A 12263-nucleotide genomic window follows, 5' to 3' on the forward strand; every position below is an offset into this window, starting at 1 on the left:
AAAGCGAAAGATGGAAACACTCCCGTTAATGTTTACTAGTGGCATTAGATGATCATCAGTGCAATGCGCGGTGGTGGGATCATTCATAGGAAGATTCCTGTAGCAGTTGGTGTTAGAGCTGCAACTTTTCCAGATTGATGCAGTGTTTGCATAACAAGCATTCTCACTAGGATAATGAGAAAGAATAACTTTTTTGTCTAGGTTTTCCGACTGAGGTTTATTCAACTCTTGTATTAATGCGTCATTTTAGATGTAATAAGACTAAACGTATTTCCAAATTATCGAATAGCAAATCGTACTAACGGTAACAGAAATAACCAGAAGCTTAGAGTGGCTTTGTTAATTAAATAAGGTTTTATAAATTAAGATTCTGTATTTCAGAAAAGGGAAGTCTATAGTCAGTGCTCATCAAAATGTTTTACTCATGACATAGACATACTGATTTTTATTGCGATAACCATTCTAAAAGCATGAGCTTGTCAACGAACATTCAAATGATGCGATACGGGAATTACTGGGAGGCTCAGTAAAACGAACAAATGTATCAGGGAATTCACTGAAGTGGAAGAAGTAATTATGACTGTTCCAGAATGAAATAGAAGTGGTAGAACTTGTAGTCAGCCAAGTGTTTGGTAAATGAACCAAAGGGATTGAGTGCTGAATTCCAGAAGATTACGAAAAATCGAAGACGGGCAGATGACATGACAAAACATGCCGGAAGTAATATGGACGCGTATAGGTGAAAACCATAAACACCGTAAAATCTGTATGAGGTATTTATTCAGCGGTGGATGTCAAATGGCTGATGATAATGGCGACGATTACCACAATCGTTTTGTTTAGCCGAGAGATAAATCATTATTTGTATCTTGTATAGTGATTCTTTGTCTACGTTTTTTACATGAACACCAACAGAAACACATTCAGTATAAACGAGTTTCCTTCCCCTTACCAGCTAGCACCACTACAAAAGACCAGCTGAAGAGGAAAACTAGATAAGTGAATGCTGTCCTTGCCCTCACTCACTCATGCAGATCGTCCTGCAACGACACATCGCTCGCATGTTAACCTATACATCACACTACATTTGTGCAGCCTTGCCACATTTTCAACCTAGTTTCTATGGAACACACCTATAGAAGAAAGGTTCCGACACATTTGTCAATGTTATGAAATTCAGCTGACTGGCTAACTATTGAGGAAAAAGCGATTTTCTTTGTTGTTTAATTAGTAATCCTATTGGTAAAATATTTGTCATTTATTATCATCGCGTATACACATGTGGATGTGGCGCTAAGGTTATGCCATTATTTCACAGCTTGTCGAGTACATAAATTACAGGCATAGACGCTTCGAATGCTTCCAAGAGAGAACAACACGTCGTCGATAAAAGATACTATAAGCAGCGCTCGATTTGTGATGGACTGACAGAACTTAAGGAGCTTTGTTGAAATAACTAATTAGCCTATAACTAAAAATTATTTACATTCGTTCTGGTACCAAGAGCGTAATTTCCATGCAAGAAAATGTGTGTCACATTTTGTGTAAACGCTGCGAATAGCTGCTCGTGTAGTTCGTTGAACCCATGAAACCTTTGTAAGCATACAATATGATATTTTACCTCGCCTCCATCGCGAGGCGGGTCTCAGAACGGCAGAAGGGAGCAATATGGAAGTGAATATAGAGCTCCGGCGTAGCACTTTGCTAGCGTTCTGAGTGGGAGCGCAAACTGCGAAAGGTAGCAGGGGCAAACGGCAGAGCTTATCTCAGCCTGCACCCGGCGCCAGACAGAGTGTTGCTTTGGAGGCCGATGTTGTTATCTTGGTCTCTGCTCACGGTCAAAAAAAAAAAAAGTTCACTGTCGCAGGCGTGCGGGAAAGCAGTAAGACGTATAAGGAAGCTGTGGAAAAGCATCAGTTTGTAAGCTATCCGAACTCAATACACAAATTCATAAACGCAGCCTGTAGAGTAACGTAAGTGTATAGCGTTTAGACAAGGGAAGCCACACATTGGGGCACGCGCATACGATGTTGCTCGTGACGAGAGAACCCAGAAGAGTGTGTGCTGCTGACGACGAGAGGGAGTCAGGGTGGATCCTTGTTCCAGCTGTACTTGAAGTGCCCATCCGATGGACAGATCCACCATGGTAGATTATTTCATCCGAAGTGCATAAATTTGGAATCTAATCTGTTGACTTAAATAGCGACGGTAAGTGATTTTACACTGTAGGCACACCTTCATTCGCTTCGTAAATAGCGATAGCAGATATTCCTTCGTGCACCAGAATGAGTCGAGCGTCATGGTACAAGTATCCCTTGAGTCCATATTAACGATGAACGAACGGCAGGTGCATAGCATAGACAGCAGTAGTGTACTGTATCTGACTGACAAATTGGCCATTAGACGTGGTAGCTCCTTTTAAGACTCTGCATGCTTGTGACTCATCAAGCTTTCCCGGTGGATATGTTGTAAATAGTCTTCACGGGTTTGCCGCCGGATAACATTGTGCATATTTCCTCAGAGAAACTGTCCGACATCTTCAGGTGGCTGAACCTCGCTGGTGGCTAGGTACGACTGACGGTGTCTGCACGTCGACGCCCCTGTATGTGGAACACGTGCGCAAAGAATGCGCAGGCGCGGAAATGGCGCGTGTGCAATGATTTGCGGACAGATGGAGCCATGCTCATAGTCTCTCTGCCGAAAACCGCAGAGCGGCCCTCCTGCGCGTGGGCTGTACGCTATGTTTACTAACAGTGCGGCCATACGTTACTCATTAGAAAACCATATTTGACCAATGTTATGACAGGTGTGTTATCGAAAAATCTAGATTTTCTCGTCATGATTTAGTAGCAGCCAGTGCAGTGTTCCAGGCTGTGCTCAGTTGAAATCTCACATCCCTGTTCTTCAGATTATCAGCAATACGAATGTGTATTGCTTCCTTGATGAAGCAATCCCACAAAGAAGATGCTGGGGATAAAACTTCTGTCTTGTCAGAAATCATGCGGTGTCCTGTACTCAGTGTTCTGCAATTTCCGACTACTCCGTTTGGCGTAGGCGTGTATGACGCTGATATTCGTCGCAGCGTTCATGTAGTGTGCGACATGTCTGGCCTATATATTCTGCTCCACTTTGACAAGGAATCTTATACACTCCAGTTTCCTCAGGCCAAGATCATCCTTAACAGAACCCAAAAGGTTCGTCAATTTTGCAGATGGTCGTAAGACACACTTAATGTCAATGCATCCGAGGACTCATCCGATTCTTTACGACATGGCACCAAAATACGGCAAGAAGGCCAAAGTGGTGGTTGTCTTCTTATCTTCATTTTGCTCCAGTGATCAAACTCGCTTGGGCCTGAGTGCATTACGTATCTGTCTCTCAGGAGAACCGTTCTGTTCGAACACCGTCTTCAAATGTTGTATCTCAGTCGACAGGCTTTCAGGATCAGATTCAACATGCGCTCTATGAACAAACGTACGTAATGTACTACCGCATTGTACATGGTGATGGCATCTTGAGGCTTGCAAGTATAGATCTGTATGCGTTGACTTGAGACAGACGCTGTGTCCCAAGGTTCCATCTGCTTTTCTTCGCACCAAAACATCAAGAAAAGGTAAAGTACAATCTTTTTCCAGTTCCATTGTAAGATTTATATTCGGTTGGAGCGAATTTAAATGCTGAAGAAATGTAGGTAGAGTATCAAGTCCATGTGGCCACACGACAAATGTATCATCCGCAGAAAACAAGGGAGTTTGATAATGGCTGAGTGTAGTGCTGTTTCTTCAAAGCCCTCCATGAAAGAACACTGCTATGTACACCGGCGTCATACACGCCTGCGCCAACCGGAGAAGTCGACAATTGCAAGACACTGTCTGAATACAGGACATCGCATGATTTATGACAAGACGGAAGTTTATCCCGGCATCATCTTTCTGGGAGTGTTTAATCACGGAAGCAATACATATCCGTACAGTTGATAATCTCAAGAATAGGCATGTGGGATATCAACTGAGCACAGACTGGAACCCTACACTGGCTGCTATTAAACCACGACGTGAAAACCAAGATTTTTCAATAAGAGGCCCGTCGTAACATTGGTGTAGTATGGTTTTTTAGTGAGTTAAGCCTGGCCGCATTGTTAGTAAACGCAGCGTACAGCCCACGCGCAAGAGGGCCGCTCTGCGATTTCCGGCAGAGGGCGTTTGAGTACGGCGCCATCTGTCTGCAAATCAATGTGCATAGGTGATTTCCGCACCTGCGTGTTCTATGTACAGAGGCATCTATGTGCGGATACCGTCAGTCGTATGTATCCCCCAGCAATAACCACCGGGAGACGTCTGACAGTAGCTCCGATGAAATATTATGCAATTTGCACAACGTTATCTGGCAGCAAACCTGCGAAGACTACTTACACTCTGTATGCTTGTTTATCAGTTTCTATGTAGAGGAGCATCATCAAGGAAAGAAATTTGCCACAGGTGAATTTCACAGGGGGTTGAAGAAGTCTGCAGGCAAAACATTGAACCTCGATTTGGATATTCAAATGCAGGCAGTCAGGTTGCTATTGTGATGGAGAAAGAATGACTAAGGATGAAAGACAGCCTGCTGCGGTCCGCTGAACAATCTGTGTAGTTACGGCATTCCTCATTCTGGTCTCTCCGATTCACCATGATACTGTTGCCTAACTGGGAAGTCTCATATGCTTCATCTGCAGCAAATAAAGATTTTACAGATATCTTTTTCTCGAGTTGTGGCACCGAAAATCTCGAGTTCTTGCAGTTTTTTCTGTATGACATGACGCATCGATTCGATGACCAGAGTTGGTGGTGTAGAAAATTAGGGAGAAGAATTAAAGGATATCATCGTGACGACCAATGACAATTTTGTAATTCAAAAGATATCCCATGAGAATAAACGTCAATCAAAGCAAAGGCAATATATGCAGTGATCGTAAAGGAAAACATTCAGAACTTCATGTCTGAGATACAGAGGTTATGAAATACTTTATAAATCTTATATATCGAAACGTAAGTTAAAAATGACATTTTTGGGCAATTTTCTTCTTATAGTAATTCTTGAATCTCTTCAGCATCGGAGATGTATTTAAAGTTAGATAAGCAACTGTTTCGTGATGGTAATATTAAATGCCAACGAATATCTTAATAGCCATTATTTTCGGGTTTCTGAAAATAAAGAAGTGTATAAGACGAGCCTTTCCTTTACGGTAATTACAAGTACAGGTTGGCAACAATACAAAAGACCTTGGGGTTAAATTAATCTAACATAAATGAGGTACTCTGCATTATGAACAAGAGAACTGCTCTTTACAGAATATATTGGAAACGTCTCCAGTCATCGTCATAGGAGCGCTGTACGTAATTTATCAAACTATAAGACAAGCGTAATAGCCCTGCCTGAGGAATGGCAGCAATGTTTTCTTGGAGCGCTTCTCGTAGGCGAGGATTATTTGAGTACCGTGGTCTTGAGCTCCCCACAGAGGTAACAATCAAAGGCAGAGAAATCAGGTGACCTTTGTGGCCAGAAAATTTTATTAGCTCTGCTGAATTTCTCTGCCCAATGAACATCTCATGAACTCGTCTAAGATCGAATGAGATAAGTACGCTGCTGCTCTTTCCCGAAAATGTTGATGCTGTGGTTCATCTTGTCAACTGATCCACGAATGGATTAAACAAAATTATTTGTCTCTAAATATACTTTTCGGGGCCATTTTTATTAGTTTCTGACAGTAAACACCGTAATTTAAAAAGTTACATTTGTCTGGCAAAGTCACGTTATTTTCTAACGAAGATTGTACAGCTGAGTAACAAAGTCATGTCTATATACATATAACATTAGGTAGTTTGATTTACTTACCTTTTGTTACAAGAAATAATGCATGAACCAAAACAAAAACTGAAATTTGTGGTAAGGTCTTATGGGACCAAACTGCTGAGATCATAGGTCCCTAAGCTTACGCACTACGCAATCTAACGTAAACCAACTTACACTAAGGATAACACACATATGTTCGAGAGAGGACTCAAACCTCCGACGGGGGGAGAAGAACAAAAGAACATTCATTCAGTCGATGAATGATGAGAAATGTGGGAGCTACGGAAAACACTTCGTGAGAGTGATGAACTGTGGCCATACCTGATTGTCCTCATCTTCATTGTTGCCCCCTTCGTGTCGGTACTCGTTGCTATTGTTGCTGTCGTACCCATCCACGTCCTCGTCGTTGGTGTCCTTGTCTTTGCTATCATTGTTATTTTCTTCCACCTCACGCTGCTCCCTCGTCAGAAGTGTGTACATTTTCTAGTTCGTACGGTGGCGCGTCTCAGAAGCAGCGTAGATTTGAACGATCACTCCCAGAGTATATTTCACTGCCTCCGCACGTACAGGATGCTGAAACAATGTACAGGTGATTACTAATTTGATCACGACAGGCATTTAAAATACACTATTAATAAGACAAGGCATTGGAATAAGTTTTATCACACAATCACAAACCTTGCCTCTACGACCTCGTTTTATTTCGAACAGCATTTATTTGTTGCATAAGAAGAATTGCATGTAATAAAAGACGCATCACTTAAGAGACACATTTTTATTCGAAACAGTTAATCCAAAGACCTCTATAGCTATTTACTACGTTTTTTAACCTCTCCAGCCACTTACTACGTTGTTTAATTATCTTTTATTTGCGCTTCAGCTACAGTTCAACGAATAAGACTCAAGGCCAATTTAGTGCAATTTTATAGTGAAATTTACGAGGCAGCAGCACTGTGCTAAGATCAAGAAGCTTGATTCTTGACGGTATATAATTGTAAAACGTTTGGAGTGAGACCTTATAACACTTTCAACGAGAAGGAGTAGGAAAATATCACAATTACGCAACTGACTAATCGGCATTGAATTCCTTCCAAACGGTGCATCGCTAGAGAGAGAAGGGAAAAAAAGTCTGCATTTCAGTGTACACTGTTGGCTGTATGCGGGCTGGTGGGTATCATTCAATAGTCGTTCCCAAATGAGGTTCCATGCGTACAGAGAAATGATGTACACTGTGCAAAATGACTTAACCCCTGTTTCTGGGTTCCGTACATCTTCTCCAAACGCCGAACAAGCCAGTGGTGTCTAGGCTGCTGTAAACCCATAGTACACAGTTGTAATAAGAGTATACTAACGTAAATAAAATATAGCTCCAATTAGCGCACCTAGCAGCGTTTGTACTAGGAGCACACTGTATAACAGAAATTAAATGCCTCTAAGCAGTAAGCAGACGTGGCAAATTTGTACGGAACACTCTTAGAGTGCAATGAAGACCATGATTCATGCTCCCTTCATCTGGACAGTGTTGGAGAAACATCTGCGCTTGAAATCACTGAGCATAAATATTTGTGATCCATTTCCAGAATGAATGTTTGACTCTGTAGTGAAGAGTTCATTTTGTTAAACTTGCTGATACATTAAAACTGTATGTCGTATTGGAACTCGAGTCTGGCGGTTGTTTTTCACGGGTATCGCTCACGACTCCACTTCCTAACGAAATTACATGTTGAAATAATAATCACTTGTTTCGGCGATCGTAGTGGACCAGCAAATATTATGTGTCCCATGCCAGCGCCGGTGACTCCACTGGACCTCCGGGACAATGGATGGTCTTTTAGAGGAACTGTTCAAAACGTTAGACAACTGGTGTCAGCAATATGCTCATTGTTAGTGTCAAAGGTCCGAAGAATCACAGAGATTCCCCCCTGAATCACTTCACGCTTCACGGTGTACACTTTTCATTTTCCGTGCAGTATGGAGACCTTACGTGATGGCAGAGGAGATAACGTAATTTGTCAGAACGACGTATGTAATGCCCCACATAGCTTGGATGAATAGTCGCGTGATTGGAATATTTATTCCCGAGCCGTGGACGACTCTATGCCTACCCAGTTCATTACGAAGCCTTCAGTAACAGGTTTCACTCTGTCTAGGGAGACAAAACCATTCTGGATCTACCTGTTACAATTAGTGACAGCCCATTATACGAGAGCAGACAGGAGTGTAAATTCGTTAGTTCGATAGCAAGCTCTGTAATGTAGCGACTACAGACACTATCAGTGCAGACTGGTTATAACTAAACTTGCGTTTCACGACAGGGCCCCCTTGAAAATCCAGAGATCGTGGAACAATGGAATTCTGTGGAAACATTTGTAAGGACATGTGGAAGAGAAATAACAACCATTGAAAGAAGCACATTCCAGTTTCCACATGTTAATTGCGTGCCTTGTTTACGTTCTATGTTAAAAACGTCGCTCAATGTGGTAACCATCTCAATTCACGACAGCCTGAAAGTTTGTAAGGGTACCATTTCACAATTGTTCGCAGCACTTTTTGCGTCGAGCATACTCAGCCATAGCAACATTAACTGCAGCAATTCGTGGCGAAAATGGTCGTCGGCTCTTGCCAGGAGAAATTCCCCAGTCGCCAGTTAATTAGAACATCCGAATGATGTTCTTCAACTCTGGTGCGGAAAGAGGATCTCCACGGATCACTTTAAGATATCGATGCTCGTGAAGAGCACTATTGCTGTTGTTTTAGTAAAACACCTTGACGGGTAAAGCCCTGCTCACCTTGCCCAGATCCATGTTGCCTATCTCCAACTGTAATGCACACTAATGCTTACGTTTCAATCCTATGTCGCCGCACAAGTACCGCCGCTTAACGGCAACTAGTAACATTAACGAACACTACTTTAATGTAAACCCTGCAGCACATAGCCTGAGCTCCATTCGTATGAAGTTGGATACCTATACGGTAAATAGTTTTTCGTCTGCACTGGCTCAAGCAGAGAAAGTTTAATTACAACCACACTGTATTTCATGCTTGCTCCGACGCTACTTAAATAACAATACAGTTCTCATATGATGGTATCGATTATGCAATGCGGAGTAAGACACAAAAAGACATGAGTCGTAAATCGAATGTGTTACTTAGTGCATCTATTAATCCGTATCTAGTTATTAACGACTAGAAGAGTGTGACAAGTAGATGCTGTGATTTGTCCACTTGATGATGAATACCCCGACAAAAAACCTAAAACTATCGAAGTATAAAATTAGGTATAAGAATGCGTTTGCTGAAGAAATGGTAAAAATACTTTGATAGTTTTAAGATGACGTGATACGTATCGAAGCAGTTAGCTACGATACCCCAATGGCAGAATTATATCATCTTGCACAGACGTAAAATAAATACGAGTGGTCTCTACATGTGTCTCATCCCCCTTCCCCACTCCAACCACAACCCATCTCCCTCCTTTCACACTTGGCACCACAGTGTCATTTACCTCAAGATTGGAGGGAAAGTCATGTACGATATATGTTAATGAGTATTTTAAATTATTTTCATTGTCAGTAAATGACGTTGCTCTTTCATTGCCTTTACTAATTACACAGAAGTCTCCATCTCAGAGAATAGTAGCTGATTACGGCCACAACGACGATTTTCAAATGATCGGTAAGTGACAATTTATCTGTAACATGCATATGATGTCAAGACTTGATGTGCAGCTGCACGCAAATATACAAGCTGCTATTCAAAGGTTAATTTAGCTGTAATCAGTACACATCCAGTTCACAGTCAATATTCAGACGCTGGCTAAGCGTCATTCGAATGCGTGCTGTAACTGTTTGGTATGTTTTCGGAGTGGAGATGTGGAACTAGGGCGTTATTCGCTAACAAGGGTTTGGTGTAAGTGCGACGGACCCTACCAGGCATGTGAGGTGACAGAGCTATGGCTGATAATTCTGTCCGCAGGTTCAACCTGGTCAGTTTCATTTACTGGGTGGTTATAATTAACTTTCCCTTTTTTACACGTTATAACACGGAAACTAATTACCGTGCGAGAACCACACTTGGTAGCATTAATGTCCAGAGTACGGGCTGCATGATTTCCATGCGTCACAGCGCCACCGTCCAGTTCCTACTATGGCCACCAGGTTCCGTGATTAGTCATTGTGATTCACACGTCTGACCGATGGCAGTGCATTTGTTGCCGCGTCAGTATGAGCTTGGACAAAAGGAGCAGGGCATTATTGGTGAAGCTCTGTTATCAAAACAACAGTAATGTTGCAGCTGCATTTCGAAAATATCGCCGGCTGAAAGGATTATGGAAGGGTCCTATCTCTTCACCTGCTGTGCGGAGTATATGAAGTTCGAATCAACTGGAGAACTGGGCGTCACTCCGAGAGGAGGCCGACACCGGTTGCACCACAGGTGGTCGATTTATTCGCTGTTGCTAAAAAATGTTCAAATGTGTGTGAAATCTTCTGGGACTTAACTACTAAGGTCATCAGTCCCTAAGCTTACACACTACTTAACCTAAATTTTCATAAGGACAAACACACACACCCATGCCCGAGGGAGGACTCGAACCTCCTCCGGGACCAGCCGCACAGTCCATGACTGCAGCGCCTCAGACCGCTCGGCTAATACCGCGCGGCTGCTGTTGCTACGGCAGACAAAGATGCGCACAATTCCCGATCGTCAGGCTCGTGGGTGCTGTGTCGCAAAAGTTGAACATGCCGTGAACCACTGTCTGGAAGGTGCTTCGAACCTTTCTCAAATGATATCCATACAAGATCCATATCGTACAGCAGCTTTCACCAGAGGACGCACAAAGACGCTTTGACTTCGCTCTCCACTTTCTCGCAAGGGTTGAAGTTGACGAGGGCTGGTCCTGGACCATCCTATCGACAGACGAAGCACATTTTTCTCTGACGGGTGAGGTGAACACACATAATTGCCGCGTGTGGGGATCTTCACCTCCAGTCACAGTGCATGAAGTTCCTCTGTATGGGGAACGTGTCATCGTATGGTGGGGCTTCACGGCTACGTTCATCATTGGCCCATTCTTTTTTAAACAGGCTGGCGCTCAAGGACCAAAGACGTGCAGCGTGACTGGTCAACGTTACTGCGATATGATTTGCCAGCATGTCGTACCCGCTCTACAGGAGAGAGAGGCATTGAACTCAACAGTTTTCATGGAAGATGTGGCTGACCCCAACGCATCTAGCTCGTGAAGTTCACCTGCTTCTTCGAAACAAATTTGGAAACGATCGAATTATCAGCCGATCGTTTCCAAATGCTTGGCCGGCACGATCACCTGATCTCACTCAGTGTGATTTCTGGCTGTGGGGCTACCTGAGGACAGAGTTTACCAGGGGAACATCCACATATGTGCTGATCTGAAGCAGCATATCACGATAAGTGGCCGGCCGGCATACCTACGGACATGCTTCGTTCTGCTGTGCAGAATGCAGTCCTGAGTTTTCAGACTCCTCTGGAGAGTGGTGGGTCCCATACTGAGCCCATTTTGTAGCAGTAATGCCACCGCACCGGTATGTAATGGTATGGTTACCGTAGCAGTACATTAAAAGTATTTCAATTGAATTGATTCTGTATTATTTCTCCTCTCCATGTCCACGACACTAATACTACCAAATGTGGTCTTCGTACGGTAATTAGTTTCCGTGTTATAACGTGTTAAATAGGGAAAATTTAATTATAACCACCCAGTATGTGTCTGAAGATAGCTCTTTACACTTTAAGAAAGAGGAATAGTCCGTGATAAGTAGAAATAAAAAACAACAGCTTCTGAAAAATTGCGGACTAGCAGACGAAGACATAGGCAGCTTTGTCTTTTTTAAAGACGTTTGCCTTTAGGACATAGACAACAACGGGAAGTCTAAAGTGGTTTGTCAAACAGGGATCCGAGGCCTGCACCTCCCGAATGCGAGACCAATACCGTGCTTAACGCACTATAGTTGTAGCGTTAAATGAACATCGAATATATGCTGCTTACACAGTAGATGAACGGTCACCCACTTTCTGTAAGAGGTGACTACAGAGAATGGCGACGAAGACAGAAACGATTCCTCGAGGCGTTATGTTTTGCAACGAAAACTTCCCAACGCCCGGGAAGCGGTTTATGCAACGCGAGCGACGTTATTGCTGCGTAGTAGACATGCAACTTTCAGAGATAATTGAAGTGGAAAGAGAAAGTGCCGTTATGTTAGAGTTTAGCCTACCGCCGACATCCATGTCAATAGAAACGGAAAGGGAGTCCGGCTTTTAAGACCCCGTCGACGACAGCGTCATTAGAGACGAAGGAAAAGCTCACTTGGGAGGGGGGGGGGGGGGGGGAGGCGAGAATATTGCAGCCGTCTTCTTTTCAAAGGCATTTGCGTTTAACAACTTAGAGGGCAACGGAA

At 43.1% G+C, this 12263-nt stretch overlaps 1 protein-coding gene across 4 annotated transcripts in view; it reads right to left on the reverse strand.

Moving 5' to 3' along the window:
* Positions 1–12263, reverse strand: part of LOC126337083 (organic cation transporter protein-like) — a 307774-nt gene that overhangs the window by 226683 nt on the left and 68828 nt on the right. For all 4 annotated transcript variants that reach the window (XM_050001432.1, XM_050001437.1, XM_050001433.1 and 1 more), the window contains exon 2: positions 6154–6405. In XM_050001432.1, coding sequence (XP_049857389.1) covers positions 6154–6312 — 159 coding nt within the window. In that variant the 5' untranslated portion in view covers positions 6313–6405. The remainder of the gene's footprint in view (positions 1–6153; positions 6406–12263) is intronic.

The sequence above is a fragment of the Schistocerca gregaria genome, chromosome 2, assembly GCF_023897955.1.
Source record: "Schistocerca gregaria isolate iqSchGreg1 chromosome 2, iqSchGreg1.2, whole genome shotgun sequence".
Lineage (NCBI taxonomy): Eukaryota > Metazoa > Arthropoda > Insecta > Orthoptera > Acrididae > Schistocerca > Schistocerca gregaria.